Source organism: Phytophthora cinnamomi (genome assembly GCF_018691715.1).
Source record: "Phytophthora cinnamomi strain GKB4 chromosome Unknown Contig81, whole genome shotgun sequence".
NCBI classification, from domain to species: domain Eukaryota; phylum Oomycota; class Peronosporomycetes; order Peronosporales; family Peronosporaceae; genus Phytophthora; species Phytophthora cinnamomi.
This window is the reverse complement of record NW_027151014.1, coordinates 522,522-549,915: the sequence shown is the minus strand read 5'-3', so window position 1 is coordinate 549,915 and position 27,394 is coordinate 522,522. Positions and strand designations below refer to the sequence as shown.

Below are 27,394 nucleotides of genomic sequence, written 5' to 3'. Positions count from 1 at the left end.
CGTTCCGGAAATGGTGAGGGCGTACGAAGAGCAGTACGCGCTGGCGCAGCGGAAGTAATACGAGCGCTGCGATCATCGCTAGCGCCCGAACCCTCACGTGCTAAGAACTTAGCACGGAGCTCTTTGAGACTCTCGGGCACACGGAACGACGTGTACCCGTTCAGGTCGCGGTCGCTCAAGCGGACCGCGCCTGGGAAGCACTTCGTGCACTGAAAGCCCTCGGGCACAGCGCACGGCACATTCGCCTCCTCAGCAGCAACATGAAGTTGCTCCAGTTTTCCACGCTTCGAGTACGTCTCGAAGCGATCACGCGCTTGCTTAATCCGATCACGGTAAGCACTCGGCCTCTTGTTGAAGTTTTCAACAAAGGCGTTCCAACTTTGACAAAGTGCCTGCCATTCGGGCACTTTGCTGCGAGAAGATGTCTTCTTGCTTTGAAACCATCGGAGCTCATGGAAGAGTCCGATGTAGTAATCGCGCCTTTGATGCGTTTCCGCATCAAAGTGCAGCTCGGCAGCCACAGCGTCATCTTTGATGGCGCTGCATCCGTACAGCGGCACCTCATTCGGAGGTACCGAGTTCCCGAACCGGTCCGCAATCTCGGATGCGGACGGCATCCACGGATCGCGCGCTGCAGGAGCAGCGCGCGGAGAGCCTTGAGCTTTAACATCACGCGCTGCAGCAGCAGCGCGCGGAGTACTGAGAGCCCCAGCTGAAGCGAGTGGGGTATCACTCTCAGTTCGCGAACGCTTCGAACTCGAAGCGTCCGATTCGTCCCCTTCACGCGGGCGAACGTTCTTGGCGTGAGGGTCGAGCGATTCGCTCGACACTGAGTCTTTACGCTTTGAGGGCGAGTCCTCCTCGCCCTCCATGTCTTCATCGTCGTCGTCGAAGTCGACGACGTCACCGTACTTCGCCTTCTGGCGTTCGAAGTAGTCGTCGATGGAGAGATGACTCCCCATCGACTTTGCGGACTTCTTCTGAGGCGCGCTCATCGTTGAATGAGCGCGGATTTCTTCTCCAAACGCGGAGAATTGACGAATGGTCAATTCCAAAGATTGACGTGCGGGGACCCCGCGCGTCTAACCTTAAGGGGGGGATGGTGTAACGGGGTTACACGTACAAGTGGCTGCAAGCCACTTGTGAATTTAACAGATAGGTTATCTGTTAAACGTTTTGGATACTTCCTCACATTGGTGTAAGACACACCGATGGATACATTGAAGTGGACCACCACAATGAGTGGTCCACACATACCCAAAGATCCTATTGGTAGAAAGCAGCATCTTTCTACCAATCAGAGACATGCATATTAGCGGGGCTCTGACAGCCAGCCGCTGCCAACCCTTTCATAGATGATAAACAGTTTTTTAGCAGATTTTAGAGGAAGATCAATTCACAAACAATACAGTTCTCATTTTACCTAATCTAAGTCACTTGGAATCCTTTTGTTACTTAACTTATATTTGTGTATTCAAATATAATTAACCTAAGTAATTACTAAGTACTTACGCTTCCTCATACACGTTGCGCAACGTGTAAGCTAAAGTAGTGAGTCAAGTTAGACCCACTACAGTCAGCGAGCGTGATGTAAATGCATCACGATAGTGAAAAGCTGAAAAGCATTCCACGTGGTAGCCACGCAGGCACGCAGTGCACCCGTACTTAGATTTTTTGGAGAGCCCCCTGAGCGAACAAAGGTAGCAGGTTAGTTTTCCGTTCGAGTGCTTGGTGGAATTTGGTGTGAGCATGTGCTGACTTGTGTCTGTGCCCACAATATTTTGAACAGGCTGTCGCTGCGGTGCTGCCTGCCGTTTCCGCCGAACTTGTTGAAAGTATGGTGCAGTCATGCTGTCAGCCACTCGACGCTTGAACTCGCGCAGCGTGACCTGCTTGCAGTCAGGCGGGGCTACTTTTTTCATTAAGCAGAATGCGTTTATCAGCGAGAGATCCATTGCCCACGTAAAGATGCTAATCTCTAACCGAGTTTCCTTCCGTCGAATTGGATTGGTGCTTCGGAGTTGATCAACTCTATCTACCCCGTTCATAAAAATATTGTAGACAGCTATAATAGCTGGCACCTGTAGTATTCTGCGATGCAAGTTCTGTTCACTAGTCCATCGACGAATTGGAGCGAGACCATGACACAAATTAATTGCCTCTTGCGATGACCCACTCAGGACGCGTTGGGTAGGAGTTCCACTAAGATCATTTGAATAAAACACAACGGGCTTCTTGTCCAAGAAAATAATGTAGCCAGCATTCTTTGCGATTCTCATGGTAGGAATGAACTCCGTCCTTTTGGAAGCTGGAAGCTTCTTCTGGGCACGTTTGTGAGCCTCTTGAGCTTTACTCCAGTCAGGCTGAACGTCGACAGCAGCAACTAGCTCCCAGCTGCCGCGAGGCATTATTTTCACACGAGCAACAGACATTGCAATTTCGATCTCATTCCACTTCCCCATTTGTGACACCTTACAGGTTCCTATCATACGCACTTCTCCATCCGTGAAAGCTGACACAGCTTTTGCCAATGCATGTCTAGTATAGAAATTATCACAAACAATGATCCGGCGGCCTGCAACGGCCTGGTGAATCTGGGTCATGTGCCCAACCATCGCTACCCACAGAGCCGAAGCTGAGTCACGTGCCACTGAAATATCATCTCGCGATAACGTCCGCTCAAGCGGCCTCCGTAGTTCAGGAAACATGCTGTAATAGCGCTCTGCAGGATTCCTCGGTTCACTATTGCCAGATCCATTGTCGTTGATAGTATGAATGTACAAGCTCTCCCACCCAACTACAGCGTAAAAACGTATGCCGTACTTATCGGGCTTACTCGGCATATATGTCCTGGCGGATGATCGTGCTTTAGTTCGTACTGTGTTCTCGTCGAGGCTTGCAGCACCAACCGGAACAGCAACCTCCGCGAATCTACTTTGAATATGACGCAGCAGGTCTCGACTATGCCACAGTGGATCCATCAGCTTGTAGGTTTCGGTAGCGCTACCAGGTGCATGAAATTGGATGTTAGATCGTATACATTCAAACCTGTTCCGGGCCATAGTCTCAGCCACGTCCTTCTGCCCCAAAAAACGCTTCTCAGACCAAAATTCCTTGATTTCTGTTAAGGGCAAGATGCCCATTGCGATCTCCAGACCCAAATACGCGTCAAACTCCACTGCCGACACCTCAGCTTTCCCACTCCCGCGCAACTTCGTGTTCGTCCAGCCTCTAAGAGTCTCTCGATAGGTGGCGCTAAAAAAAGAGAAAATAACCCAACTTCTTGTCGTTCTACAAACGCTCGGCGCACTTGACCTAATTGAACGATGTGCAGGTCGCTTTCGTTAGCTATGCCATCGACATAGGTGTTCCCTGTTCGACCGCTTGGTGCAGCGTGCGTCGGCGCAGCCTGCATTCGTGTTGCAGCGAGAAGATCGCTAGCCTTAGCCTCCTCGTCATCGTTGTTTGAGCGTGGAGAGGGGGTATCCTCTTCCAGGCCAAGGTCCGTGTCGATCTCCCAGTCTCCGGTGTCGTCATTGGCTGCATTGAGCAGCGCCTCTAAGTCCATTTTTCCACGAGGGTGGGGGGGGATCTGTTGGCTAGATGAGAATAACGAGTATGGCAGGTCACGTGAACTGTTTGTGGCTCACACGGTAGTGCATTTTACAGGTTCAGGGAGACCTGTTAGGCTGTACAGACGAGGGCGTGAATAAGGAACGCCTGATATATAACAACTTTCAAGTGGTATGAGCCAATTAGAGGCATAAATTGCCATTGATGTGGACAAAATACTTGATTTAGTTAATTATGCCACTAATCTGTGTCCGGATCACGTATAAGCCGGCGTGGCGCCAACAAGATTTGATGGTGTCGGCGTCCAGCGCATTCCACGCGTTGCTGCACCACGTGACTGCGTCCGATGTCTCGATTACAAAGGGGTACAGCTCGCAGCACAGTCTCCAGACTGCCTCTTCGCCGCAGTCTTGCAGTACACGCCGCTTGATCCACGCGATCACACCTTGGTCCATGGGTTGGATCGCAGGAGTCCAGGGCCACCATAGACGCCCGCGGCACCTTCTTGCGGCAGCGAAAGTCGACCGCAATGCGCTTGAGCGAGCTCTCGTTGTCCAGGATCCTCTTGACGGACGATTTGCCCGGCGCCTTGTCCAGCGCAAACTTCTCCCGAGCGCATTCTCCTAGCGTCGCGAGGCTCCACGTTGGCTCGCGGGTGCGCATTGCACAGAGGGCTGCTTGGTGAGGCGCATTCTCCGTGCTTGCCGCTCCACCTTGTTCGTGACAAATTCGAATTTCCCGCCCAGCAGAGGCCCAGCTGGCCAATTGCGATGGCCAATGTCAGTGCTTCAAGCTCTTCCCTCTACAATTGCATAACATTAGGTTTTGGGGGTTATAGGATGACACCCGTTCCTTATTCACGCCCTCGTCTGTACAGTGCTTTGCCGTCGTCTCGTAGCTTTTAGTTTTGGCCAATCGCATCTTGCGATTAGACCTCTCATGGGTCCCTATGGACCTATAAATCACTCCAGCCGGCTGGTAGTCAAAGGGTTAAGTACGCCAGAAATTCTACCTCCCTTCTTCCTCATTCCAGAAGCTGCCGCATCGAGGAAAGATGGTGTTGCTGTCATTAGAGTGCGCGATTGTGGGTCAGGTTGGAAGCTCGTTTGATGTGAAGATCGACGATGGTGCGAAGGTGAGCGAGTTGAAGAAGGCGATCAAGGGCGAGAAGCCAGACACGATCACGGGCGAGGCTGACAAGCAGCAGCTCTTCCTGGCGAAGACGGACGGCGGCGCGTGGCTGGACAAGGTTGGTGCGGCATCTGTGGCGCTCGATGAACATGGACACCCGCAAGGCTTTGTGCAGATGGATTCCACACTGTGGATCAAGAACCCCAAGCATTTTGGAGCGAATTTTGAACCGGGTGAGGGCCAAATTCACGTGCTGGTGGTGGTTCCGGAACAAGAACACGCACAAACAGGATTGTGGCTTGTCACTGGATCCGTTGATAACGCGCTGAACACGAAAAGGATTCGCTGCAGGCTGTACCGACTGGCGGGGTCATACCTTGGATACTACGATCCTGCGCGCCGTGCCGAGGATAAGGATAACGCACTCTGGTATGAAGGCAAAACGTTGCACATCCACAGTCTGTTCGAGACCAGTAAGTTCACTCATCCTGTTGATGTAGCTTGTATTACTTGGTTGGACTAACTCTTTTTGACAGGAGAGAATGCTCTGCTGTTTGACAATGCATTACAGGACGAAAGTATCACGTCAACATCCGCACTCAACGGCCACACCGTTTCAACAAATGTTGCCTCTACTAGTATTTCTCTGGAGTTGACCCAACTTCGGCGCATCTACGGTCGGGATTATGATCCAAATGACACCGAATCCCCCCAGGCCTCGATGTTGTCTCTATCAACTACCACCTCGATCGTTGACGTGGCGACTGACGAATTCAAGTACCAGCGTATCGAGAGTGAAGAGTGGTTCGGGTCGGTGGGGAAGGCACAGAGCTGCCATGTGATGTCCAAAGAGCATTGCCTGAAATATCCAAGCTACAAGAAGTATGACAACGACCCAAGCAATCGTCTTGCTCTTTCTGCAGAATTGCACGAGTGGTTTGATGCTCGGTCGTTTACGGTTCCGACGATGAAAATTTCCGTCGAGTCCACATCTGAAGGATTTGTAATCGGCAACAGATACAAGGTATGAGTCTTTTGAGTACGTGCTGAATACTACTTGTTCTAACATTATTTACGATGCCATAGGTCAATTTGGTTGTGCGCGCGTGGAATGCTAGATTCGCAAGACTTCTCTCGCTGCGTTTGAAAGAAGGCTTCGTTGTGTCGGATGATGGCTTGGAGATGCGAACATCCGTCTACGTACAGAACAAGAAGGTGTTTTGCGAGTGCATGGAGTGGAAGCGCAAAGAGATAGAGAAGAAGTGGAGAGAGCACGAGGATATGGCACCTGCTGTGGACTGACAGCACCACACGTAGCGTATCGTAAGATCCTATTGAGGTTAAACGACTTCAATTGTTTTTCATCCTACTAGTAGTAACATTAGACAAGGCTATCAGAGAGAATCGTCCTCAGACTGTGTGTCAAGCAAGGAGCTCAGTATTTTTTTAACCATCAATCAGCAGCACAACAGCATCTCGAGCACAACGAAGCATGAGGAGCAAGCAGCAGAGAATACTTCATTTTAAGAATTTACGCATACATGTGAGCATACATGGGCATCGATTGCACCACGTGTTGCGCATACTCCATACGCCTCGCCATGAGAAACTCTGGTTCCACCACATCTGCCATCAACTCGTATCGCTCCATCATCTCCTCTGCACGATCATCATCCGGCTGGGGCAAGAAGTCATCAACCTTGATTGTCTTGAAAGGTTCAGGAATGAATGACGGAGGAAGTGGGGCAGACTCCGTTCGTCTCAGTACGGCTGCCTCGATAAATCTGAACGCGTTCTTTGGATACTGCAACGTAACTTGGGTCAGAACGTGCTTGTCGCTGAACCAAGAGAAATGCCAGTGGTCGTTTAAATCCGTCAACAAACTCAGCGGATAGCAGTTGAGAGGCGCCTTCATGCTGCAGCTCACAAGTTGACCAATCGCTTGAGGAACATTGCCCGGTTCGACTTTCTTCTTGAGCTCGATCACCAAGCTGACCCCAGCCAGCTTAATCAGTGGGTTCTTCGATGTTCGATTGATGAGCAATACATCAGCTGTGCCTTTCATAGCAAACGGAAGTCTTGGGTCCACGATGTTGAGAACTGATTTATCGTCCGCAATGTCATCCAACAAGAAGTCTCCTCGATCTATCAGCGTCTTCAAATGCTGCTGCAAGTACGCCATGTACCCAGCCCTTTGACTCTCCTCGCTCTCCGCGATTTTCGGAATCCACGAATAACCGGCGATCGAAGTATTGACTGGTTCCTTCACATCAGGAACATTTTCGGTCAACCGCATCTTCTTGACAATTCGCTCTTCCATCGCAGTATTCAGATCGGAAAACGAATACGCAGACGCCTTCTCATCTCGTTCCCTGAGAACCTTATCCACTGCCATCTCCACTTGCTCTACCGTCAGTGGAGTTGTCGCTGCAGACACAACGTTTGAGGTACCTTCTTGTTCCGGAACCACCACCAGCACGTGAATTTGGCCCTCACCCGGTTCAAAATTCGCTCCAAAATGCTTGGGGTTCTTGATCCACAGTGTGGAATCCATCTGCACAAAGCCTTGCGGGTGTCCATGTTCATCGAGCGCCACAGATGCCGCACCAACCTTGTCCAGCCACGCGCCGCCGTCCGTCTTCGCCAGGAAGAGCTGCTGCTTGTCAGCCTCGCCCGTGATCGTGTCTGGCTTCTCGCCCTTGATCGCCTTCTTCAACTCGCTCACCTTCGCACCATCGTCGATCTTCACATCAAACGAGCTTCCAACCTGACCCACAATCGCGCACTCTAATGACAGCAACACCATCTTTCCTCGATGCGGCAGCTTCTGGAACGAGGAAGAAGGGAGGTAGAATTTCTGGCGTACTTAAGCGGACATGAAGGCGTGTCACATAGACTTCCAACCAATGATGAGACGCCACGTCGCGCTGGTCTGAACTAATCCTTGCGGTAAAAAACCGCCGGTGAGATTATTTTTCTTTAGAATGAAGCCCTCTTTGCATGCAATCCCAGTGTTGCTTTGTGCGGCGCTCGGAGCAGGGATGGCAAACAAAATATGGAAGGATTTTTTCAAAATAAAAATATCGAAAAAATATTTTTATTTTCATTTTTCATTTATGAACAAATGGTCATCTATTTCCGAACGGGAGGTACTACCTCCGTTCGGAAATAGATGACCATTTGTTTTTTTTTTGCGCAGCGCTCCGCCTCGTTCACTTTCCTGATTATAAAATTGTGGGAGTGCTGGAGATCTAGAGTTGACACCAAGCGAGGCACAGTCCAGAGAGGCGCACGCGTTTAAAATGTGGGAGGGCTGGAGATCTAAAGTTGACACTAAGCAAGACACAGTCCAGAGAGGCGCAGGCGTTCTTGTTCCGCCGCACAAAAATGGATCTAAGATCTCACTTCATACTTGAGGGGCACATGATTTGGCTTCGGGTGCTACGAGGATCCCACTTGCTGAGAGACTAGCCGATCGCCGCCGCTTCGCGGCGGTGTGTGTGTGGTTAGTCGCAGGCGGTTACGCTCGCTGTTCCAGCTCGCTCCACTACTTGGTATACCGTTCGTCGCAGCCCATTATGCTCGCTGTTCCAGCTCGCTCCACTACTTGGTATACCGTTCGTCTCAACCCGTTACGCTCGCTGTTCCAGCTCGCTCCACTACTACGCGATCGCGCACGGTGCTCGAATGTCCAGCATGCCTGAAGGTTCGGCGTGCTTGAAGGTCCTGCGGGAGGTGCTTGAAGTTCCGGGTTCACCCCTGTCCAGCGCACGTCTTTTATATCGCGCGCTGCATCGCAAAATGTGTGTGCAAAATATGTGTGGCACCCCGAATAGCAATATATTCTAACGTAGAGGGTTTCGGCCAATCACAGTGCAGTAATAATATATTATGTATTTATCCAGTCAACGCTCAGGCTCAGAAGGTCGTCGTCTATTTACGTTAGGGCACATGTACTGGATGCTATACTGTACACGCAGCGCACCGTCGTCGCTGTGCGGCGCTCGCGTCCTGTGGGGCTCGCAGCGGCGCCCGCCGTCCGCGCGCGGCGGAGCGACGCCGCACGCGGAATTCAAAAAAGAAAATGTGAGCGCTAAGGCAAAATCGGCCAATCACAGCGCGTTATAATTATCACGCATGACTATGTTGTAATATCGGGCAAAGATAAGACAGGCAGGAGGATGGTGAGATGTTATAGGGTAGGTTAGTAATAGGCGGCCCGGAACCATCAGACGATGCTGTAGGGTAGGCTGATGCCGCAAGGGCGGGGACAAACGAACAGTGGACAAACTTACAGGATACTCTGTTAGTTGTAGTAGATGTTGCATCGGATGGCAATGACGTTGGAAGACTGTCCGTTCGCATCAGTTTGTACTTCGCAAATGTTCGAGCCTGTAGCGGGTCTAACTTGACTCACTACTTTAGCTTACACGTTTCGCGACGTGTATGAGGAAGCGTAAGTACTTAGTAATTACTTAGGTTAATTATATTTGAATACACAAATATAAGTTAAGTAAGAAAGAGATTCCAAGTGACTTAGATTAGGTAAAATGAGAACTGTATTGTTTGTAAATTGATCTTCCTCTAAAATCTGCTAAAAACTGTTTATCATCTATGAAAGGGGTTGACAGCGGCTGGCTGTCAGAGCCCCGCTAATATGCATGACTCTGATTGGTAGAAAGATGCTGCTTTCTACCAATAGGATCTTTGGGTAGGTGTGGACCACTCATTGTGGTGGCCCACTTCAATGTATCCATTGGTGTGTCTTACACCAAGGTGAGGAAGTATCCAAAACATTTAACAGATAACCTATCTGTTAAATTCACAAGTGGCTTGTAGCCACTTGTGCATGTAACCCCGTTACACCATCCCCCCCCTTAAGGTTAGACGCGCGGGGTCTCCGCGCGTCAATGTTCGGAATTGACCATTCGTCATTTCTCCGCGTTTGGAGAAGAAATCCGCGCTCATTCAACGATGAGCGGGCCTCAGAAGAAGTCCACAAAGTCGGTGGGGAGTCATCTCTCCATCGACGACTACTTCGAACGCCAGAAGGCGAAGTACGGCGACGTCGTCGACTTCGACGACGACGATGAAGATATGGAGGGCGAGGAGGACTCGCCCTCAAAGCGTAAAGACTCAGTGTCGAGCGAATCGCTCGACCCTCACGCCAAGAACGTTCGTCCGCGTGAAGGGGACGAATCGGACGCTTCGAGTTCGAAGCGTTCGCGTACTGAGAGCGATACCCCGCTCGCTTCCGCTGGGGCTCTCAGTACTCGGCGCGCTGCGCCTGCAGCGCGCGATCCATGGATGCCGTCCGCGTCCGAGATCACGGACCGGCATGGGAACTCGGTACCTCCGAATGAGGTACCGCTGTACGTATGCAGCGCCATCAAAGATGACGCTGTGGCTGCCGAGCTGCACTTTGATGCGTTTCCGCATCAAAGGCGCGATTACTACATCGGACTCTTCCATGAGCTCCGATGGTTTCAAAGCAAGAAGACATCTTCTCGCAGCAAAGTGCCCGAATGGCAGGCACTTTGTCAAAGTTGGAACGCCTTTGTTGAAAACTTCAACAAGAGGCCGAGTGCTTACCGTGATCGGATTAAGCAAGCGCGTGATCGCTTCGAGACATACTAGAAGCGTGGAAAGCTGGAGCAACTTCATGTTGCTGCTGAGGAGGCAAATGTGCCGTGCGCTGTGCCCGAGGGCTTTCAGTGCACGAAGTGTTTCCCAGGCGCGGTGTGCTTGAGCGACCACGACCTGAACGGGTACACGTCATTCCGTGTGCCCGAGAGTCTCAAAGAGCTCCGTGCTAAGTTCTTAGCACGTGAGGGTTCGGGCGCTAGCGATGATCGCAGCGCTCGTATTACTTCCGCTGTACCAGCGCGTACTGCTCCTCGTACGCCCTCACCATTTCCGGAACGTCCTCCAGCAAGACGTTCCGCGGCTCCCATGTATCTCGATGGGGAGGAAATCCTCTCCAACGAATACGAAAACGAGCCCCTTGAGGGTTCGTTTTCGGGATACTATGGTCAACAATCCGCTCAACAATCCAGCGGGTTGAGCCGCGGGCGTCACGGATCGGCGGTGGCGGGGGTGGGAACACGCCCCGGGTATGATCAGCCCCGGGCTGATCAGTATGCGCCTCTCCACGACCGGGTGACCGCCGTGGAGCGTCTGCAGGGCGCTGAGTTCGCCGCCCTGAAACAGGAGCTGGCGAACCAGAAGGCCCAGGTTGCGGCGGTCTCGCAGACCGCCTCGAATATCCAGGTCGAGCTGGGGACCCAGATGAAGGGGTTGCTCCAGCGCGTCCGCGCGCTGGAGGAGAGGCTGCTCGTCGCCGAGGCCAAGTCCTCCGCTTCTGCCTCTGCTCCTGCCGAGGCTTCGGGTCAGCCGAGCTAGATGGCTCGTGCCGCAGGTATGGCTTCAGCCGTCCGACGTAAAAGGTCGGATGGAGGCGCATGCTAGACGGTATGTCTAGCGTGTATGCGTTGCCGTGCCGTGCCAACACAGTGAACGGCCCGATGAAGCGCGGAGCAAGCTTGCTTGCTCCGAAGCTCGAAACTGCATGTTTAGGCAGGTTTTGTGTAGCTAACAAAACTAATGAACCAACTTTAAATTCATTTGTGTTGCCTCTGCCCGCATTGTCTGCGTTCAGCTTCTGTTGATCAACAGAAGCTGCTATTGTGTCTTGGACAAACCGAATTACGGCTTGTCTTTTGGTGATGAAACTGATTGCATCCGAGCTGAAGTCATTCAGCTCGCTCCTCGCTAGAGGGCCGGCCTCTGCGTGGTTCTTTGTGGTGTCTGCGCCCTGCGCAGACCCGTGGTCGTTGGCCTTGTTGTTGGGGGAGTCTGCGCCCTGCGCAGACTCATATGGTTTGTCCATTGTTGCAGCTGACACTGTGCAAGTGTCAGCGGTTTTCTGCGGCTGCTGTATTGCAGTCCTAGATCCTCCCCCACGTAAAGTGGGAGCCATCACTCCGAGTAAACTCGGTAGACGTGGATGCCGCATGGCATTCACGTAGAACGGTGTATGCCCGGTCGAGGCATGCACCGAGTTGTTGATGGCAAACTCTGCCATCGATAAGCACTCGCTCCAGTATTGGAACGAGTGAGCGTAGCCCTTCAACATATCGACGAGCACGCGATTCACGCGCTCGGTTTGACCGTCCGTCTGCGGATGATCCGCAGTCGACATGGAAAGCTGGCTCCCAAGAAGTGTAAACACTTCTTGCCACAGGTGCGCTGTGAAGCGCGGGTCTCTGTCCGACACGATGTCAGAGGGCATGCCATGGTGTTTGAACACCATGTCGACGAACAGACGGGCCGTCTGCTTCGCGGTCACTTCTGCCGGCACCGCAGCAAGATGTACCATCTTGCTGAAGCGGTCGACGAAGACCACAACACCGGTATTCCCTCCGCTGTCCGGGGGAAGCCCAAAGATGAAGTCCAAAGACATGGACTTCCAACACTCCGACGGAGTCGGTAGTGATTGCAATGGAGCCTGCGCAAACGGCGCAGGCTTTACGCGTTGGCATACCTCGCAAGCACGGACGTACTTGCGCACCCACTTGTACTGGTGGTGCCAGTAGAAGTCGCGCGTGAGAAGGACGTATGTCTTCTCACGTCCAAGATGTCCCGCAGTCGGGGCATCATGGTATTCGTACATGATCCTGAGTCGCAGGTCATGATCGTTCGGTACGACAACGCGATCCGCGTTGTCGTCGACTGCATTGTAAAGAAGCAGTCCGTCGTGCACCCGATATCGGTGTGCACGCGCACGAAGGTGTTTGGGCAACTTCTGACGAGCCTTGTCAGAAGGTGTTGTTCCATAGGCCAACAAGAGCTTCGCGTCCGCGTCGTGCGCGTACGCGGCCTTCACATCATCCAACAGGGACGATGTGGGTTTGCTTGATCGTATGACATCAATGGCATTGACGTCAGCAGCTTCCGCGTAGTCCGGCCGACGTGATAACGCGTCGGCCACCACATTCAATCTTCCGGGTTTGTATTCGACCCGGAAGTTATACTCCGCAAAGAATGAGAGCCATCTCGCCATTCTTTGTGATATGTGTGGCGACTTCACTGTGGTGCGCAGTGATGCGTGGTCGGTGTAGACCACAAATGGTCTACTTCCAAGCAAATACACTCGGAACTTTGCGAGTGCATACTTCATGGCAAGGAGTTCCTTGTCATGCACCGGATAGTTGCGCTCAGCTGGCTTCAGCTGACGCGATTGGTAGTAGACGACACGATCACGACCCTCGTGATCGTGCTGCATCAACGCGCATCCGATCGCGAAATCGGATGCGTCACACACTACGTGAAATGGGCGATCTTGGTCAGCCACTGCCAAGATCGGCGCCTCAGTCAAGCCCCGCTTGACTGCATCGAATGCCTTTTGGCAATCGGGTTTCCAATCCCACACAGCTTCTTTCTTAAGAAGCTGTGACAGCGGGCGGATCTTGCCCGCATAATCCTCCACGTACTTGCACAAGTACGTGGCCAAGCCAAGGAACTGCCTCAGTTCCTTGACACTTGAAGGCGTTGGCCATTCATTTACCACTCTGACCTTTTCTGGGTCAGGGCGAACGCCATTCTTTCCTACGAGACACCCGAGAACGGGTATCTCGCTCGCCCCGAAGATACACTTCTTCCGGTTCGCATAGAGCTTATGCTTTCGCATAAGCTCAAGTAGCTTCCGGAGATGCACCCTGTGCATCTCTACGTCGGACTTCCCGTCCACAGCTCGGCTGTGGATGAATACATCATCGAAGTAGCTCGGTGCGAAGTCGCGCACCGAGCGCAACAAGTGCGTCACGCACCTGTTGAAGGTCGCAGGGGCGTTCTTAGGCCCCTGCGGCATTACCAGCCATTACCAGAGCATGCCGCTTGGCGTGCTCACTGCCGTGAGAGGGATATCGCTCTCACGCATTAGGATTTGATAGAATCCATCTCGCAAGTCGAGAGCACTGTAAACAGTGCTCCCGGCCATCGAATCGATGATTACATCTTTTCGCGGTATCGGCGTTTGCGCCGGTACCGTCGCATCGTTCAGCTTGTTATACGCATGAACGATGCGCCATCCGCCCTGTGGCTTTTTTACACAGAACGTCGGAGCACTGTGCGGGGACTTTGATTCCCGCACTTGTCCTGCTTTACGACGACTTTCAAAGAAGTCGTCGATCGCTTTTACTTGCTCTCGCGGCAGTGGCCACTGCCGCGTGACACAGTACTTCGTGCCCGGCACGAGATCAATCTCGTGCTGAATACCCTTATCCTGCGGAAGCTCCGCAGGAATCTCTTCCGGGAGTACGTCTTTGTACTCCCTCAACAATTCGTAATAGGGACTCGACTTTAACGAGTCCCAACCTTGTTCCTCGAAGCGCTCTCGCTTCGTCTTCGCACTGAGAGTGTCTTCACTCTCAGTGGTACTTCCCATGAAGAGCTGCCTCAGCTCTTCGCTCTTCGCTCTCGCTCTCCGTTCTTTCGCTGTTCGAAAGAACGCAGACCTGCTCGATGCGTCCATCGTGCAAGTCGCGTGTGAAGCGCTTCCAGCTCATGGCTGGAAGCGAAGTCAACTCCGACGCCGTCGTCGGAGGATTAGCGAGTCCCATTTCGCGATACTGGAATCCAGTATCGGTGCGCGTCAAGACGCTTAGCGTCTCGACGTCCGGCGTCACCGCCCCAGTCTGCCCAGCAGACTGTTCTTGTTGCGTCTCGGTCCCGGACCGAGACTTGCGCAGCGTTCTCTGCTTGCGCCGACTTCTTGTTGTGCGGAGCCCGGCTCCGCACAGTTGTTCTTCTGGTCCAGGCCCGGCCGTGGACAGTTGTTCGCCGGCGGACTCTGTCCGCGGGCGCGCGGTATCAAGCCCGGCTTGACCGCATTTTCCTTCGTGCAGCCCGGCTGCACGGTAATGTGTCTCTTCGCCGGCAGACCCTGTCTGCGGGCGCGCGATATCAAGCCCGGCTTGATCGCATGGCGCTTCGTCGTGCAGCCCGGCTGCACGACAGCATGCAAATTGCGTCAGTGCGGTACGTTTGCAACCGCCCGCACTGTTTGCAGCGTCAACTCCCGGAGTTGACACGCCTTCGTCACCTCGACGCCATTCATTGGCGGAGCCCCTCATGACCGAGGGTGCGTCGGCTCCCGGAGCCGACGCGTCGTTGTCGACCTGACCGCTTCGGGTCAGGGACTGTCCCTTACACGCTTGAACGTGGGTGTTGGTTCCCGGAACCGACACATCCTCATCTTCCGACGTCGGCAGCATTGCCGACGTGGGTCTCACTTGTGCGCGCCCTCGCGCACTTCCTGGGCACTCCGGGACAGCAGCATAAAGCGCTGTCTCGACTGGCGAGTCGCGCGCACATGCTGGTGCGCGCGCTGCGGTAACAGGGCCATCGCTCTCTGTTCCGCTATCGCGTCCGAAGCGCACGAGCGTGCGCTTCTTCCAGTCTATTACCGGATCATGCCGTGCAAGCCACGGCATGCCCATTACTACGTCGAATTTATCGTCCAGGTCCAGGACGATAAAGTGTTCGACAAACACCCGTTGTTTGTACGAGAAGCGCACGTTCACGACGCGCTTCTCGGTCTTCACGATGGCACCTGTTGCCAGTCGTACCTCCAGAAGACTTCGAGGTACATCTACCTCCTCGAAGTCAAGTCTCGGCAGGCTTCGTAGTCGAACAAAGTTGTTCGACGCGCCTGAATCTACCAAAGCTCGAAGAGAGTCACTCGCTCTCTTCGAGTAAACCTTAAGATGACTAGGTTTGGCCTGTCATCTTGTTTCTTGCAGTGAGAGCTGGTCTCACTGGGGCTGCAGTCCTCAGTGTCGCGTGCCCGATGTCGGCACGCGCGATTGCATTACCAGTAGGGCGCCCCGCGCCTACTGGATGTTCGCGTTTTTGTTGGTCCGCGGCGATGCCTAGCATCGCCACGACGGCCACCTCCAGGGGCATGGGAGCTGTGCACTCCCGTGCAAAGTGACCGATCCTTCCGCAACGGAAGCATCGCACGTTACCTCCCTGCTGCTGGTAACCAGCAGTTGTTGCGTTCGAGAGGTCCATTGGCTCCGGACCTCCCGTCCTCGCTACCGGGCGCGGTTGCGGCCTCGGTACGTTTACATGGAGTTTAGCCTGCCGCAGGCTAAACTCTTCTTGCATGGCAAGGGTAATTGCAGCTTCGAGAGTACTCGGGTACTCTCGGAAGAGATAGGTCTTCACAGGCCCATCTCGCAGTCCCTTCATGAACGTGACGACCTTGGTCGCCTCGTCTATCGGGTTGGTCACGATATTTGATACCAAATATCGTGCGCGCTGCGCGTAAGCATGGACGTCATGCTTACCCTGCTGAAGGTCGAGGAACTCCGCCCTCGACCGGAACTCGTTTGCGGGGGCTCAAACGCTTGTTTGAGCTCCTCTTTAACACTTCGTACGTGCTGAAGCACGTAGGATCGGAGAGTCGGCGTCCATACGCCCAACTCCTTGCGCGTCCGCCAAGGCAGGACATGGCGAACGCGACCTTCGACAGCGGGTCGACGATGCGTCGAGCCGCTATGGCTGTGTCGAGCTCGACAAGCCATCGGAGGAGAGGCTCGCCCTCTCTTCCCACGTAATTGCTCACGCTCAATTTTAATGATTGAGCACGCGGTGTCGTCCCCGACGACGCCGTAACTGAGGAAGCAGCATCGCGCTGCTCCTTCATGATGAACCCCAGAGCAACACCATGTTGCTCTGTCGGCGATAGCGTACGCAGCATCGTAGCTATCGCCGCTTCTCCAATGACTGTTGACAGTCGTTGGAGGGCTTCCCACTCTGGATCTGACAGGTGGGGGCAGTCCGCGCGTGCAACATGCGTTGCAGGCGTATTGGAGCTCTCCATGGGCACCTCCGTGCTCATGTGGTTCTCGGCTCCGCGTTCGAACACCGCGTACGAACGTCAAGCAGTCGGTCGTTGGACGGACTACAAAGTGCTACCAGGTGTAGTGGGTCTAACTTGACTCACTACTTTAGCTTACACGTTTCGCGACGTGTATGAGGAAGCGTAAGTACTTAGTAATTACTTAGGTTAATTATATTTGAATACACAAATATAAGTTAAGTAAGAAAGAGATTCCAAGTGACTTAGATTAGGTAAAATGAGAACTGTATTGTTTGTAAATTGATCTTCCTCTAAAATCTGCTAAAAACTGTTTATCATCTATGAAAGGGGTTGACAGCGGCTGGCTGTCAGAGCCCCGCTAATATGCATGACTCTGATTGGTAGAAAGATGCTGCTTTCTACCAATAGGATCTTTGGGTAGGTGTGGACCACTCATTGTGGTGGCCCACTTCAATGTATCCATTGGTGTGTCTTACACCAAGGTGAGGAAGTATCCAAAACATTTAACAGATAACCTATCTGTTAAATTCACAAGTGGCTTGCAGCCACTTGTACGTGTAACCCCGTTACAGAGCCGGTAATCATTTCCACCATTAGAGTTCATGATATGCTCTATGGGCGCTGGCAGCGGGAAGCGCGAGCCCTCCGTCCAAGCGTCGCTCTCAGCCTTCGCCTCACACTCATCGTCAGCAACCGAGCCCTCCATCGTCGTCGGATCCCGCATCGCTTCCAGCACACGACGCGCACCAAGTCGAGCGCGGGGCACGTAGCGCATGTACATGCGAGACACGGGGGGAATCGGTCCGGGCACGAAAGGCGGGCGCTCCTCGTCCATCCAGGAGAACTCCAGCGGCAGCCTCAGGTTCAGCTCCATCGTCTCTGTCGAATCCGTCGAACCAGGCGTTCCAGGCCTCGGCGCAGCAGCGTCAGCGCGTGGCGTCGGCGAGGTTTGGGGGGGGGGGCGAGAGTCGTCCGGGCGGTTGGCAGGGGCAGCGGGGCTGCGATCCATCTTGCACTCTTTCTTGACTTGACCACAGCTGCTACTCGATCTCCCATCGAGTTGATTCCACGCTTCCAACGCGCTCGACAACTCGGCTGCTCACGTGGAAGTACATTGCAACCCGGACGATCTCCCCACGTGTAGCACGCCTCCTACGCTGTGAAGCAGTAGGGCTTCCCAGACGGCCTGGCGTTCACTATCCGTAATGTCCCTCATCCACCAACTTTCGAAATGAATCCAGAAGCCAGTGTGCGGGGGCCAGCAGTGTGTGGTGGCCAGTGAGCGGGGGCCAGCAGTGTGTGGTGGCCAGTGAGCGGGAAAAGCGCGGGAGATTCAGAATTCAAACTGGATTGGTTTAGAAGGGGAATTATGTTGGAGAGGCTGAAATATGATTGGAAATGGTCATCTATTTCCGAACGGAGGTAGTAATAAATATAAAGTTAGTAATATACAAAGATGGCGTACTCTCCTGAGCAATACCAAGCTAGCAAGGAGCGTATCAAAGCAGCGCAGAAGCGCTACTACCAGCGCACCCGCGAAGCTCGTTTGTCGTATCAGAAGGGGTACGACGACAAGGAGATTCGAGCTCGAAAGCGAAAGCCCAAAAGTGAATTTAACGAATGCGAAAACGTACTTACCGAGGAAACCGAACTTAGCTAATTAATTATTTTTTTCTATCAGATAAAAAGTCAATACTGATATAGAGATACAAAGTCGATCGAACCTGATACAAGATCCATAATATTATAAAGTCAGTTGCACGGAGAAAATATAGAGACTGATATATAACGATGTTTGCGTACGAGCTTGAAGGACTAAAACGATTAAATATTCGAGCTATTCGATGGGGTAGTAGCTATAGAGTGAAGGTGCGGGGGCGTACGGGGAAGATGGTGTATGTTAGCAACCTATCTCGCCCCAGCAATCAGAAGTTGGTTGCGAAGCAGTACAATGTCTCTGCCGCTGAGCTTAAGAAGCACATGTCTCCTGAGTTCAAGGCGGACCCGAAGTATCGCTTCTACAATGGAAAGCACATGGAATCTCACCTATATGGAGGGATTCAGCCTAGTGAGTTCTACGAGAAGCTTGAAAATGTTCTTGATAGTCAAAAGAGTGCCTATAGGGTGAATATCGCTCTTGGCTACGACCTTGTCAGCATAACCGATGGTGATGAAACGCGCTACTTCCACCCAAATATTGGAAATACGTATGTATTTAACGCACCTATTGCTATCAACAACAAGGCTGACATCCGCAAGAAGATTATTTCTGAGATCCGATCTATGGAGTTAGCAAACAAACTAAACTACCCCAGTTCTGGATACAAGCTCAAAGCGACCACTGGCTTCAAGATTTACATCTGCTACCGCAACCATTCTCTGGGGGATAGTGAAGCAATCATTCCAAAGGTCATTCGCGAAAAAAGCACGTTATCAACTTCCCAAAGACCAACAACAAATGTGTCTTCCATTGCATTGCCTGGCACTCAGTCCAGGGCCCTAAAAAGGACCCTCGCAGAATTCAGGCGGAGGTGAAGGAAGTATTCAAGCGTTATTGCTCTTTCAAGGGAATCACCTACTCTTTGGGATTACTTCGTAGCTTTAAGCCTATTGATCTCCTTCAGCTCGATGAGGTTGAGGAATGTTTCCAACTCGCTATCAACGTATACTCAATGGATGTTGAGAGTGGTAAAGTTGAATGCATTCGTCGCTCAGACAAGGATTTCGAAGCTATGAACATTCTTTCACACGTGAATCATGCCCTTTACGTCAAGAATGTTGATATGCTTCAAAGCAAGTATCAGTGCTCTAAGTGTGAGATGGTATTTGTCAGCTCCACGAAGCTCAAGGACCACTCTAAGAATCAGTGCGAGCGAGTAAATATTGAAAGTTTTCCAGCTCAGCCAACCATCTGCAGACCTGTTCAGAACACTATTCAATCGTTGCTCACAAAGTACTCCATCAAGGGCGTTGACCAATACATCGACCATTTCATGGTTTATGACTTCGAAGCGATTCTAAAGCCTACAGCGGTACGGCACGGGCAGAGTACTGTCTTCACGAACGAACACATTCCGGTGTCTGTATCAGTAGCTGATAGCTTAACCGAGGAGGTGCGTTGCTTTGTAAATGATGATCCGAAGATGCTGCTTACGGATATGTTCATATACATTGGCGATGTATCGGTCAAGATCCAGCAGTACAATGTCGATAAGTATAAGTCGCTTCTACAGAAAATTATCAATGACCACGGTCTGATAGGTATGGAACTTCCAGTGGTCAATCTTGGTAAGAAGTACAACATGACTGACGTGGAGAATTGGATTAAAGCAAAAACGTATGGTAGCTTCTTTGACTTCCATAGCAGTCTCGGCTTTGGTAAGCAAAGGTCCGATTACGGAAGACTTAAACAGCAGATTGATCAGGTACCAGTATTCGGCTTCAATTCTGGTCGGTATGATATCAACTTGATTAAGACCGACTTGTTTGCCGTCATCGGTACAGACAACATAAATTCTGTCATCAAGAACCCCAGCTACATGTGCATTGCTACATCGAACATGAAAATGCTTGATATTAGCAACTATGTGCCAGCTGGCACCAGCTACGATAAATATCTTACAACGTATCTCGGCGGGTGCAAATGCGATGACAAAATTACATGTGTCTGTGGTCTTGGTAAGGGTCTCTTCCCGTACGAGTACATCACATCATTCAATGTGCTTAGTCAGACTAGTATCCCACCTCAGTCAGCTTTCGACAGCAAGCTCCGTGGAACGAGCATCAGCTCCGATGACTACGAACGAGTGAAGTTCGTGTGGCAGTACTACGAGATGAAGTCCATCAAGGATCTACTTGTCTGGTACAATAATCTCGATGTAGTTCCATTTATCAAGGCTATCAAAGCCCAGCGTGAGCTATTCAAGCGTTTCGACCTGGATATGTTTGCAGATGGCGTATCGCTGCCTGGCCTTTCTGAGAAGGTTATGTATCAGACCTGCTTCAACAATCTCCAATACCCAGACAAGAAGCCTGCTAACGCATTCCAATTCCCAGCTAAACGCATGAGTGGCTACAAGAGTCAGGATGCCAAGGCAAAGCGAGAGTTTGGTATGACACTTGGGCACTTGGACACGTTGCTGCAAAACCAAAACTATCTGTGTGGTTTATGCTAATGTCAGCTGACCGCTGAGAGCGCTTCAACAGATCGGATCAACAACAAGCTTGGACACATCGATGGCAACGTCTTGATCAGCTGTGTCCAGTGCAACACTGCTCGCAAGGACATGTCGCTCAGGGGGTTTAGGTACAGGAAGTTGCTTGATTTCAACTCGGACAAGCTGGTATATTCTATTGACCAGGAGGAGAAGGATATCTACGCTAAGATGAAGGCCAACATCGCTGGAGGCCCATCTATTATCTTCCATCGCTACGCTAAGCGCAACGAGACGAAGATTCGCGGAGGTAAGGTCTGTAAGAAAATTATCGGATATGACGCTAACGCTCTGTACCTATGGGCTCTTGGTAATGATATGCCATGCGGACGGCTTACCACTATTGAGGCTTACGATGGTATCATCGACGACATCAAATCGGACAAGATCTTTGGCTTCCTCGAGTGTGATATTCGCACACCAGGCCACCTCAAAGAGTACTTCAGTGAGATGACACCTATTTTCAAGAACACGCCAATCGATTGTACTGATGAGAGTGTCATTGGTAAGCACATGTTCGAGTACAATGAGGCACGCAAGAAAAGCTGAGCAAAGCCGGCTCGTAAGCTGATTGGTAGCTATTTCGGTGAAAAATTCCTGATTTATGCTCCGTTGCTCAAGTGGTACCTCTCTCATGGTTTGGAGATCACCAAGACTTACTGCCTCATCAAAGCGAGCTCCCACAAGGCTTTTGCTTCATTTATGGATGCTGTATCGAACGCTCGACGAGAAGGTGATGTCGATAAGTCTAAGGCGATGGTTGCTGAGATGATGAAACTGGTAGGCAACAGTGCTTTCGGTCGATCTGGAATGGTCATGTCTAAGCACAAAGTGGTTAAGTATGAGTCTGACGACAAGGCTATTAAGAATAAGATCGAGCACTTCACATTCCACGGTCTGGAAGAGCTCAACGATGCTTGTGAAATCACTATGAAGAAGCGTCGACTTAATAACAAAAATCCTATTCATCTGTCGATCGCTATTTATCAGGTGGCAAAGCTACGCATGCTTCAGTTTTACTATGACTGCATTGACTTCTACTTCGATCGCTCTGATTTTCAATATCAGGAGATGGATACGGACTCCGCCTATATCGCGTTCAGCTGTGATAACCCATTCCAAGACTACATCAAGCCAACTCTACGCGAGCGCTTCAAACAACACAAGTATGATTGGTTTCCACGAGACTACTGTCGTGTAGGAATTCACGATTTTACGAGTCCTCGTCCCTCAGCCTCGACAAATGGGACGAGTCCTACCAACAACACACGCTTCCCTCGAAAGGTCGGCGAAGATTGTTGGGGTTAAACCTGAGGACCAGGTCCGATCCCTTACACCGGGCTGGAAATATGCCTTGTGTTGAAGTATCGGTCAGGTAGGTAGAGCCCACACACAGGCACCGCCAGCCACGAGCAACGGCTGGGGTGCGTAAATATAAACGCTTTCGCGCTAAACCCACTGTGGTCCCTCAGAAAGGAAGGGTACCGGGCCGATCATGGCCTTTGACAGGGGCGCCGAAGTGAAACCTCGGCCAAAGAGTCAAATACACTGGGGGGCCACGCCACGCACCCAGGACAACGTACAAACGTACAGAGAGGACTCTCTACCTCCCAACACTCGGCCACTATCCACTCTTGGCCTTACCAGGGCGAACTCTCGGTCAATGTACCTTAAGCTCACCGGCAGACATACCCCGCGTCGGCCGAGCGTATCCAGACCCTACAGCTAAGCTAGCTAGACTTACCGTAGACGGACTTGACCCTGATGGCTTGGGGGGGGGATATTCTGCTCTGATTTAATAGTTAGAGGCGGTGAGGCCTCGACTATAACTAATCCCTAATGTCTATACAAATATCTAATATGGACCGAGCCTTCGGTCTAATCCTACAACCGGACGAGCATTCGTCTTAAGTCCGGATTCCTAATAGGACGCAAAAGGTGTATCCACTATGACTACCTGGAGAGCTCGGTGAGAATTTATTAGGGCCCGCCGAGCCTCGCAGTCACTAACTAGCTTTCTGTCACTCTGGCGCGGTGAATGTGAGTAGCCAATAGGAGACCTCGGTCGTCTTCTCTCAAACTCTCGACGCCGTTAGACCTCGGTCCAGTGGCTCCACTCCGCAGTCAAAACCCAATCTCACAACGGCCCCCACCTCGACGCGAACCTGTCCGGTGGTGAGCGTCGTGGTGCACGTCGTTGCTGCCAGCATGTCTGCTCCCCCGAGTCCTCGGCAAGGGCCGCGGGTCTTCACGTCGGAAGCTCTCGGCGGCGCTCTCAGGGTAAGCTATGTAGTGTCTTCGAAGCTTCGCTGGTTTCCTCATGCTAATCCTCCATGTCTTCTTTGCATGCCACAATATGACCCAAATGCCTTCATCGTGCCCTTCCCTCCTGAGTTCACGGCTAGGTTGGTCCCTCGGCGGGGCCAACTTCCGCCTCTGACTCGCACAGCGGGGCACCCCGAGGTCTCCCGTCATTTCCTGCGCGCGACCTTCCGCCGAGAGGTGACGCTGCGTCCAACCCCAGTGCCTCGGCTCGTTCGCCACCAACTCCCGCCTCTGATTCGCACAGCGGGGTGGTAACGAGCTCTGAGGCCGCGGGTTCGGGTCGCGTCAACGGTTCGCCTCCTTGCTCTCCGCGGAGCCCTCGGTTGGACGAGAATGGCGGCACTTCATCCAACCCGACCCAGTATTGCCGACTCGAGGAGGGTGAGGTCTCGGAGGCGCCCTCTCGGCGCCCTCCGAACCCTCGTCGCGATGTTATTGAAGACGCTGTCCGGGACGCCGCCGAGGATATGGTCCGAGAGCTGCAGTATCACACCGAGCAGCGTTTCGCAGACCTCGGTCACCTCATGGTGGGCTTGGTGCGTCATCCTCCGCTCCGCCTCGACTCTGATCTCGACCAGCGCCTGGAGGACGCCCAAACCCTCGGCGCGGTGATCCGTGCATTGGCTCCAGACGCGCCGTCGCCTGCCCCCGGCTGGGACGCAGAGATGGCTGACCTTCGGGCGGAGGTTCGTTACTACCAAGAACAGCTCACGTACAGTGATGCGCTGCTACGCCGAGAAGTGGACGAGCGTCGCAAGTTCGAGGTCCTCTGCAACCAAGCCTCGTTCGAGCGCAACCAGCTCGCTGAAAAGTTTCGAGCCACTCGGGAGGAGCGAGACTTCCTTTCTCGCAAGATGGACATCGCGGTGAATGCACTCCGGCAGAGCGCTAAGATGTCTAACAACTTGAAGGCTCGGTGCTCCAAGTATGAAAGCTCGACCAGGGAACTTCGGGCGGTCATCAAGAAAGACCGAGAGGGGTTCAAGTCGGGGCTAATTTCGTACACGAAGGCGGTGGAGAGGTTTAACACATTCCTCCGCCAGCAAGACGCTCAACGAGCCAGTTTGTGTGGCATCGACCTCCCCGATGACTCGTCGCTTCCGCCTGTGGTTTCCTCATTGCTCGGAGAGCTCGACGAGCTGGGCTTGCGATTGTCTGAGGTCGCGGTGGGCTCCAAGCGTCCTCACCCGATCTCCTCGGCCTCGACGGCTAGCTCAAGCGTCGCCCGCTCCAAAAATGTCTCCGTACCATCACAGACGGCTCGCATCAGCATTCCACCTGACTCCTCGGTCGAGCTGTCGGACGACGAGAGCATTACTGCCCCGCCAGCCAAGCGTCTGAAACGTTTAGCCAAGGTCTCGGCGAAGCCGTCGTCTCATACCAAGCTCCCGCCGACGCTTGCGGCAACGAAGTCCCAAGTTCAAGCCAGGCGTACCTCTCCCCTTGGTAAGCCGTCGGTGGATCTGAGGGCCAAAGCAGCAGCGAAGGCAGCCAAGTCTCGGCCAGATTCTGGTACGATTCCGCAACCCACGGCCCAGGACTCGTCGTCGCCACCGCGCGGGTCGTCTCCTCCACGTGGAGGCGGAACTGGCAGCACGAAGACTCGACCGACCGACAGGCCTTCAACGGCGAGTAGTGGTTCTCGTTCTCAGTCACCGCCGGAAGTCTTGGAGGTCGACACCGACACCTCGGTCCACGCGCCCCCATCGCCGCATCCGTCCGACTCTTCGACGAACTCACTGCCCGGCTCGCCAGCTAGGCCTGAGGACGCTGAGGTTCCAACTTCGCCTCCGGCCCCACCGGAGTCTCCGGACGACAAGTTGGAAGGTGGCCGAGATCTCGAAGAGAAGGCGCCGGCCCTTGTCGACCGGGATTCTCCATTCAAAGAGTCGGTTGTGATCAAGCCTCGTCGGGACGGCCGTCCGGTTCGTCCTGCTTCTACCGTGGCCTCACTCCAGTCGAAATCATCGGTCGAGAAGGAAAATGCTCCCGATGACTTCGTCTTGGGCCTCGATGGAACCTCGGAGCCCGAGGTCAGGGACCTTACTGGACGTGATGCTGGAGATGGGTTTCGGTTTGGGAAGCCGTCCGAGAATTTCTGGAGGGAGAGTCTGTCAAAGAGGTTTCCCCAGCAGCAGAAGCCGGGCAAGGCGAAGAAGCCTGCTGCTCCTCCCTCAAAAGCTCCTTCCAAGAAACGTCGGCAGCGCAAGACATCGCCGCCACCGAGTCTCCGGCGTGAACGTGGCGAGCCTACGAAAGTCGGCAAACTACTTCTAAGGATGTCACGACTGGGCCAGCTCGGAAGACCGACACCTCGGCTTCGTCCAAGAAAACTTCTGGTCGCTCCACGAAAACCTCGCCGGATGACGCGTTGGATCTTCTCGAGCTTCCTTTCACGGCCCCAGGTGCTCGGGCCTGCTGGCAGAAAATATTGGAAGTTCGGGTGCCTCGGCCTGCTGATAGTGAAGTCGCGGTGGAGTACTCGGCCGAGGGCATTGCTGCCTTCGCGGATTGGGAAAGCTCGGCCCATCCGTACCAGCAATTCTTGGCGAGCCTCCCTGCCGATCCTTGTTTGTTCAGCGCTGCCGAATTCATGCCGGACGAGCCCATTTCGATACGGGCAGATGGTCTCCCGTTGGTGGTCAAGTTCTGGCGACAGTTCAACGGCCGAGCAGTCGGCCCCACCGAGAAGAACGACTTGGGTTTCGCCTTGTACGAGCGTTCGCATTGGATTTCCCCGGCTGCTGTCGAGCGATGGCTCCAGCAACTTGCCGAAGAGCTCGGTGAGGGTTCTCGCGCTTACGTCGAGGCGCTCGAAGCTTGGACAGACTACCATTCCAACCGGAATGGGCGTGCCGATCGTCTCCGCCTCCGGATCCCCTACCGTCTGTGGCCTCGGTGTTACCCGGACTCGCACGGGCGCATCCATTGCACCCCGGAAGTCATGTTCGAGCCCTCGGTTCCTATTTACTCCGTGGACAATTTGCTGTGGACCCCTATGACTGCGGACTGGTGCACCGAGGTGACGGAGCTGGACGGCCACGAGCCCTGGCGGAACTGTTGGGTGGATGTGCCTGCGGCGCATCCTTACAACACCATCTTCGCTCCCTGCAACCCAGAGGTCCCGGTCTTCGTTCCCCGTGGGATCACCCTACAACAAGTTGCGTCGGTTGTCACTGTCGATCCCGCGCTGGACCCTAAGCTGGTCACCGCGCCCGTGGGTTCGCAAGTTCACCCGCTTCCACACTTCGCCGGTTACTAGGGCCCCTGCTGCAGCTGGTGACTCGGCAGCCGAGGGCTCGGAGGCTGGGGAGGGGAAGTCTGTGCGTTCCCGTGGCGGAGAGTCGACAGAGCAGTCGGCCCAAGGCTCGGTTGAAGAGGCTGCGGACGCTCACGACGGTCGCGTGGATGAGCCTCAAGCTGCCACTCCTCGCTTGGGAGCTCGTGCAGTTCCTCCGGCCGAGCACTCAAGCGACGGAGATTTCGACGACGAGCGCGCGGCCGGTGGCTCTGCTCCGGAAGCTGGAGGGTCGGAGGCTCAACCCAGAACCGGGAAGCCCCAAGAGGCGCGCCTCACGGTACTCGCTCCTGTCGCTTCTAACTCGGACCCTTGAGCCCTCGGTCTCTCGTTTCCGCTTTCATGTTTGCAGCTGTAGTTAGCTCAGAGTCTCTCAGTGATCGTAGTGTCAGGGTAGCTAGCTCTCAGGCTTTCGCTAATCGTCGTTCCATCATCTTTGCGTATCTCCTCATCTCTCTCCAATCGTAATCTCCACTCGTAAGCTCGTTCCAAATTACATGCAAATATACAATCATTTTGGTGCAGTAGTCATTTTCGTCTGCTTGGCTGGGCTGCATCGCCCCACCGGCAGTTCACCATTCGCGACAGGTTGCAGCTAGTCCTCGTCAGCGACTTGGACCATTTGCAACCGTCGGTCGCGGCGTTTCTCGCGCAAGTAGTCGTACAGCAGGCCGCCGCAAGACAAGTTGGCGACTGGCTCCCACGAGGGCTGTAACGGGGTTACACACACAAGTGACAACAGTCACTTGTGCACGACAACTGTCACTTGTGCATGACATTTGTCACTTATGGTTTAACCGATAAATATCTGTTAAAGGTTTTAGATACTTCCTCACATTGGTGTAAGTCACACCAATGGATACATTGAAGTGGACCACCACAATGAGTGGTCCACACATACCCAAAGATCCTATTGGTAGAAAGCAGCATCTTCTACCAATTAGAGACGTGCATATTGGCGGGGCT

At 53.2% G+C, this 27,394-nt stretch overlaps 4 protein-coding genes across 5 annotated transcripts; 3 read left to right on the top strand and 1 right to left on the bottom strand.

Annotated features, from left to right (window-relative positions):
* Positions 1-4,627: 4,627 nt before the first annotated feature.
* Positions 4,628-6,006, top strand: IUM83_12464 (Crinkler (CRN) family protein; the record flags this gene model as incomplete). The annotated part of the gene is made up of 3 exons (XM_067937089.1): positions 4,628-5,177; positions 5,241-5,728; positions 5,791-6,006. The coding sequence occupies 3 exons, from the start codon at positions 4,628-4,630 to the stop codon at positions 6,004-6,006; spliced, it is 1,254 nt and encodes a 417-aa protein (XP_067785259.1).
* Positions 6,007-6,235: 229 nt separating this feature from the next.
* Positions 6,236-17,600, bottom strand: IUM83_12463 (Crinkler (CRN) family protein; the record flags this gene model as incomplete). Of its 2 annotated transcripts, XM_067937087.1 has the most annotated exons (2): positions 6,236-7,491; positions 17,183-17,600. In XM_067937087.1, the coding sequence occupies 2 exons, from the start codon at positions 17,598-17,600 to the stop codon at positions 6,236-6,238; spliced, it is 1,674 nt and encodes a 557-aa protein (XP_067785347.1). The 2 variants fall into 2 exon arrangements, with proteins under 2 accessions (XP_067785347.1, XP_067785348.1); XM_067937088.1 differs by lacking the exon at positions 17,183-17,600 and having other exon boundaries at positions 6,236-7,510.
* A 971-nt stretch (positions 17,601-18,571) lies between these two features.
* Positions 18,572-21,354, top strand: IUM83_12462 (uncharacterized protein; the record flags this gene model as incomplete). The annotated part of the gene is made up of 3 exons (XM_067937086.1): positions 18,572-18,715; positions 20,275-20,701; positions 20,798-21,354. The coding sequence occupies 3 exons, from the start codon at positions 18,572-18,574 to the stop codon at positions 21,352-21,354; spliced, it is 1,128 nt and encodes a 375-aa protein (XP_067785328.1).
* Positions 21,355-23,453: 2,099 nt separating this feature from the next.
* On the top strand, positions 23,454-26,744 carry IUM83_12461 (uncharacterized protein; the record flags this gene model as incomplete). Its single annotated transcript, XM_067937085.1, has 4 exons — positions 23,454-24,642; positions 24,886-25,356; positions 25,428-25,842; positions 26,393-26,744. 4 exons carry the CDS (start codon positions 23,454-23,456, stop codon positions 26,742-26,744), a joined length of 2,427 nt encoding a protein of 808 aa, XP_067785329.1.
* Positions 26,745-27,394: the final 650 nt, after the last annotated feature.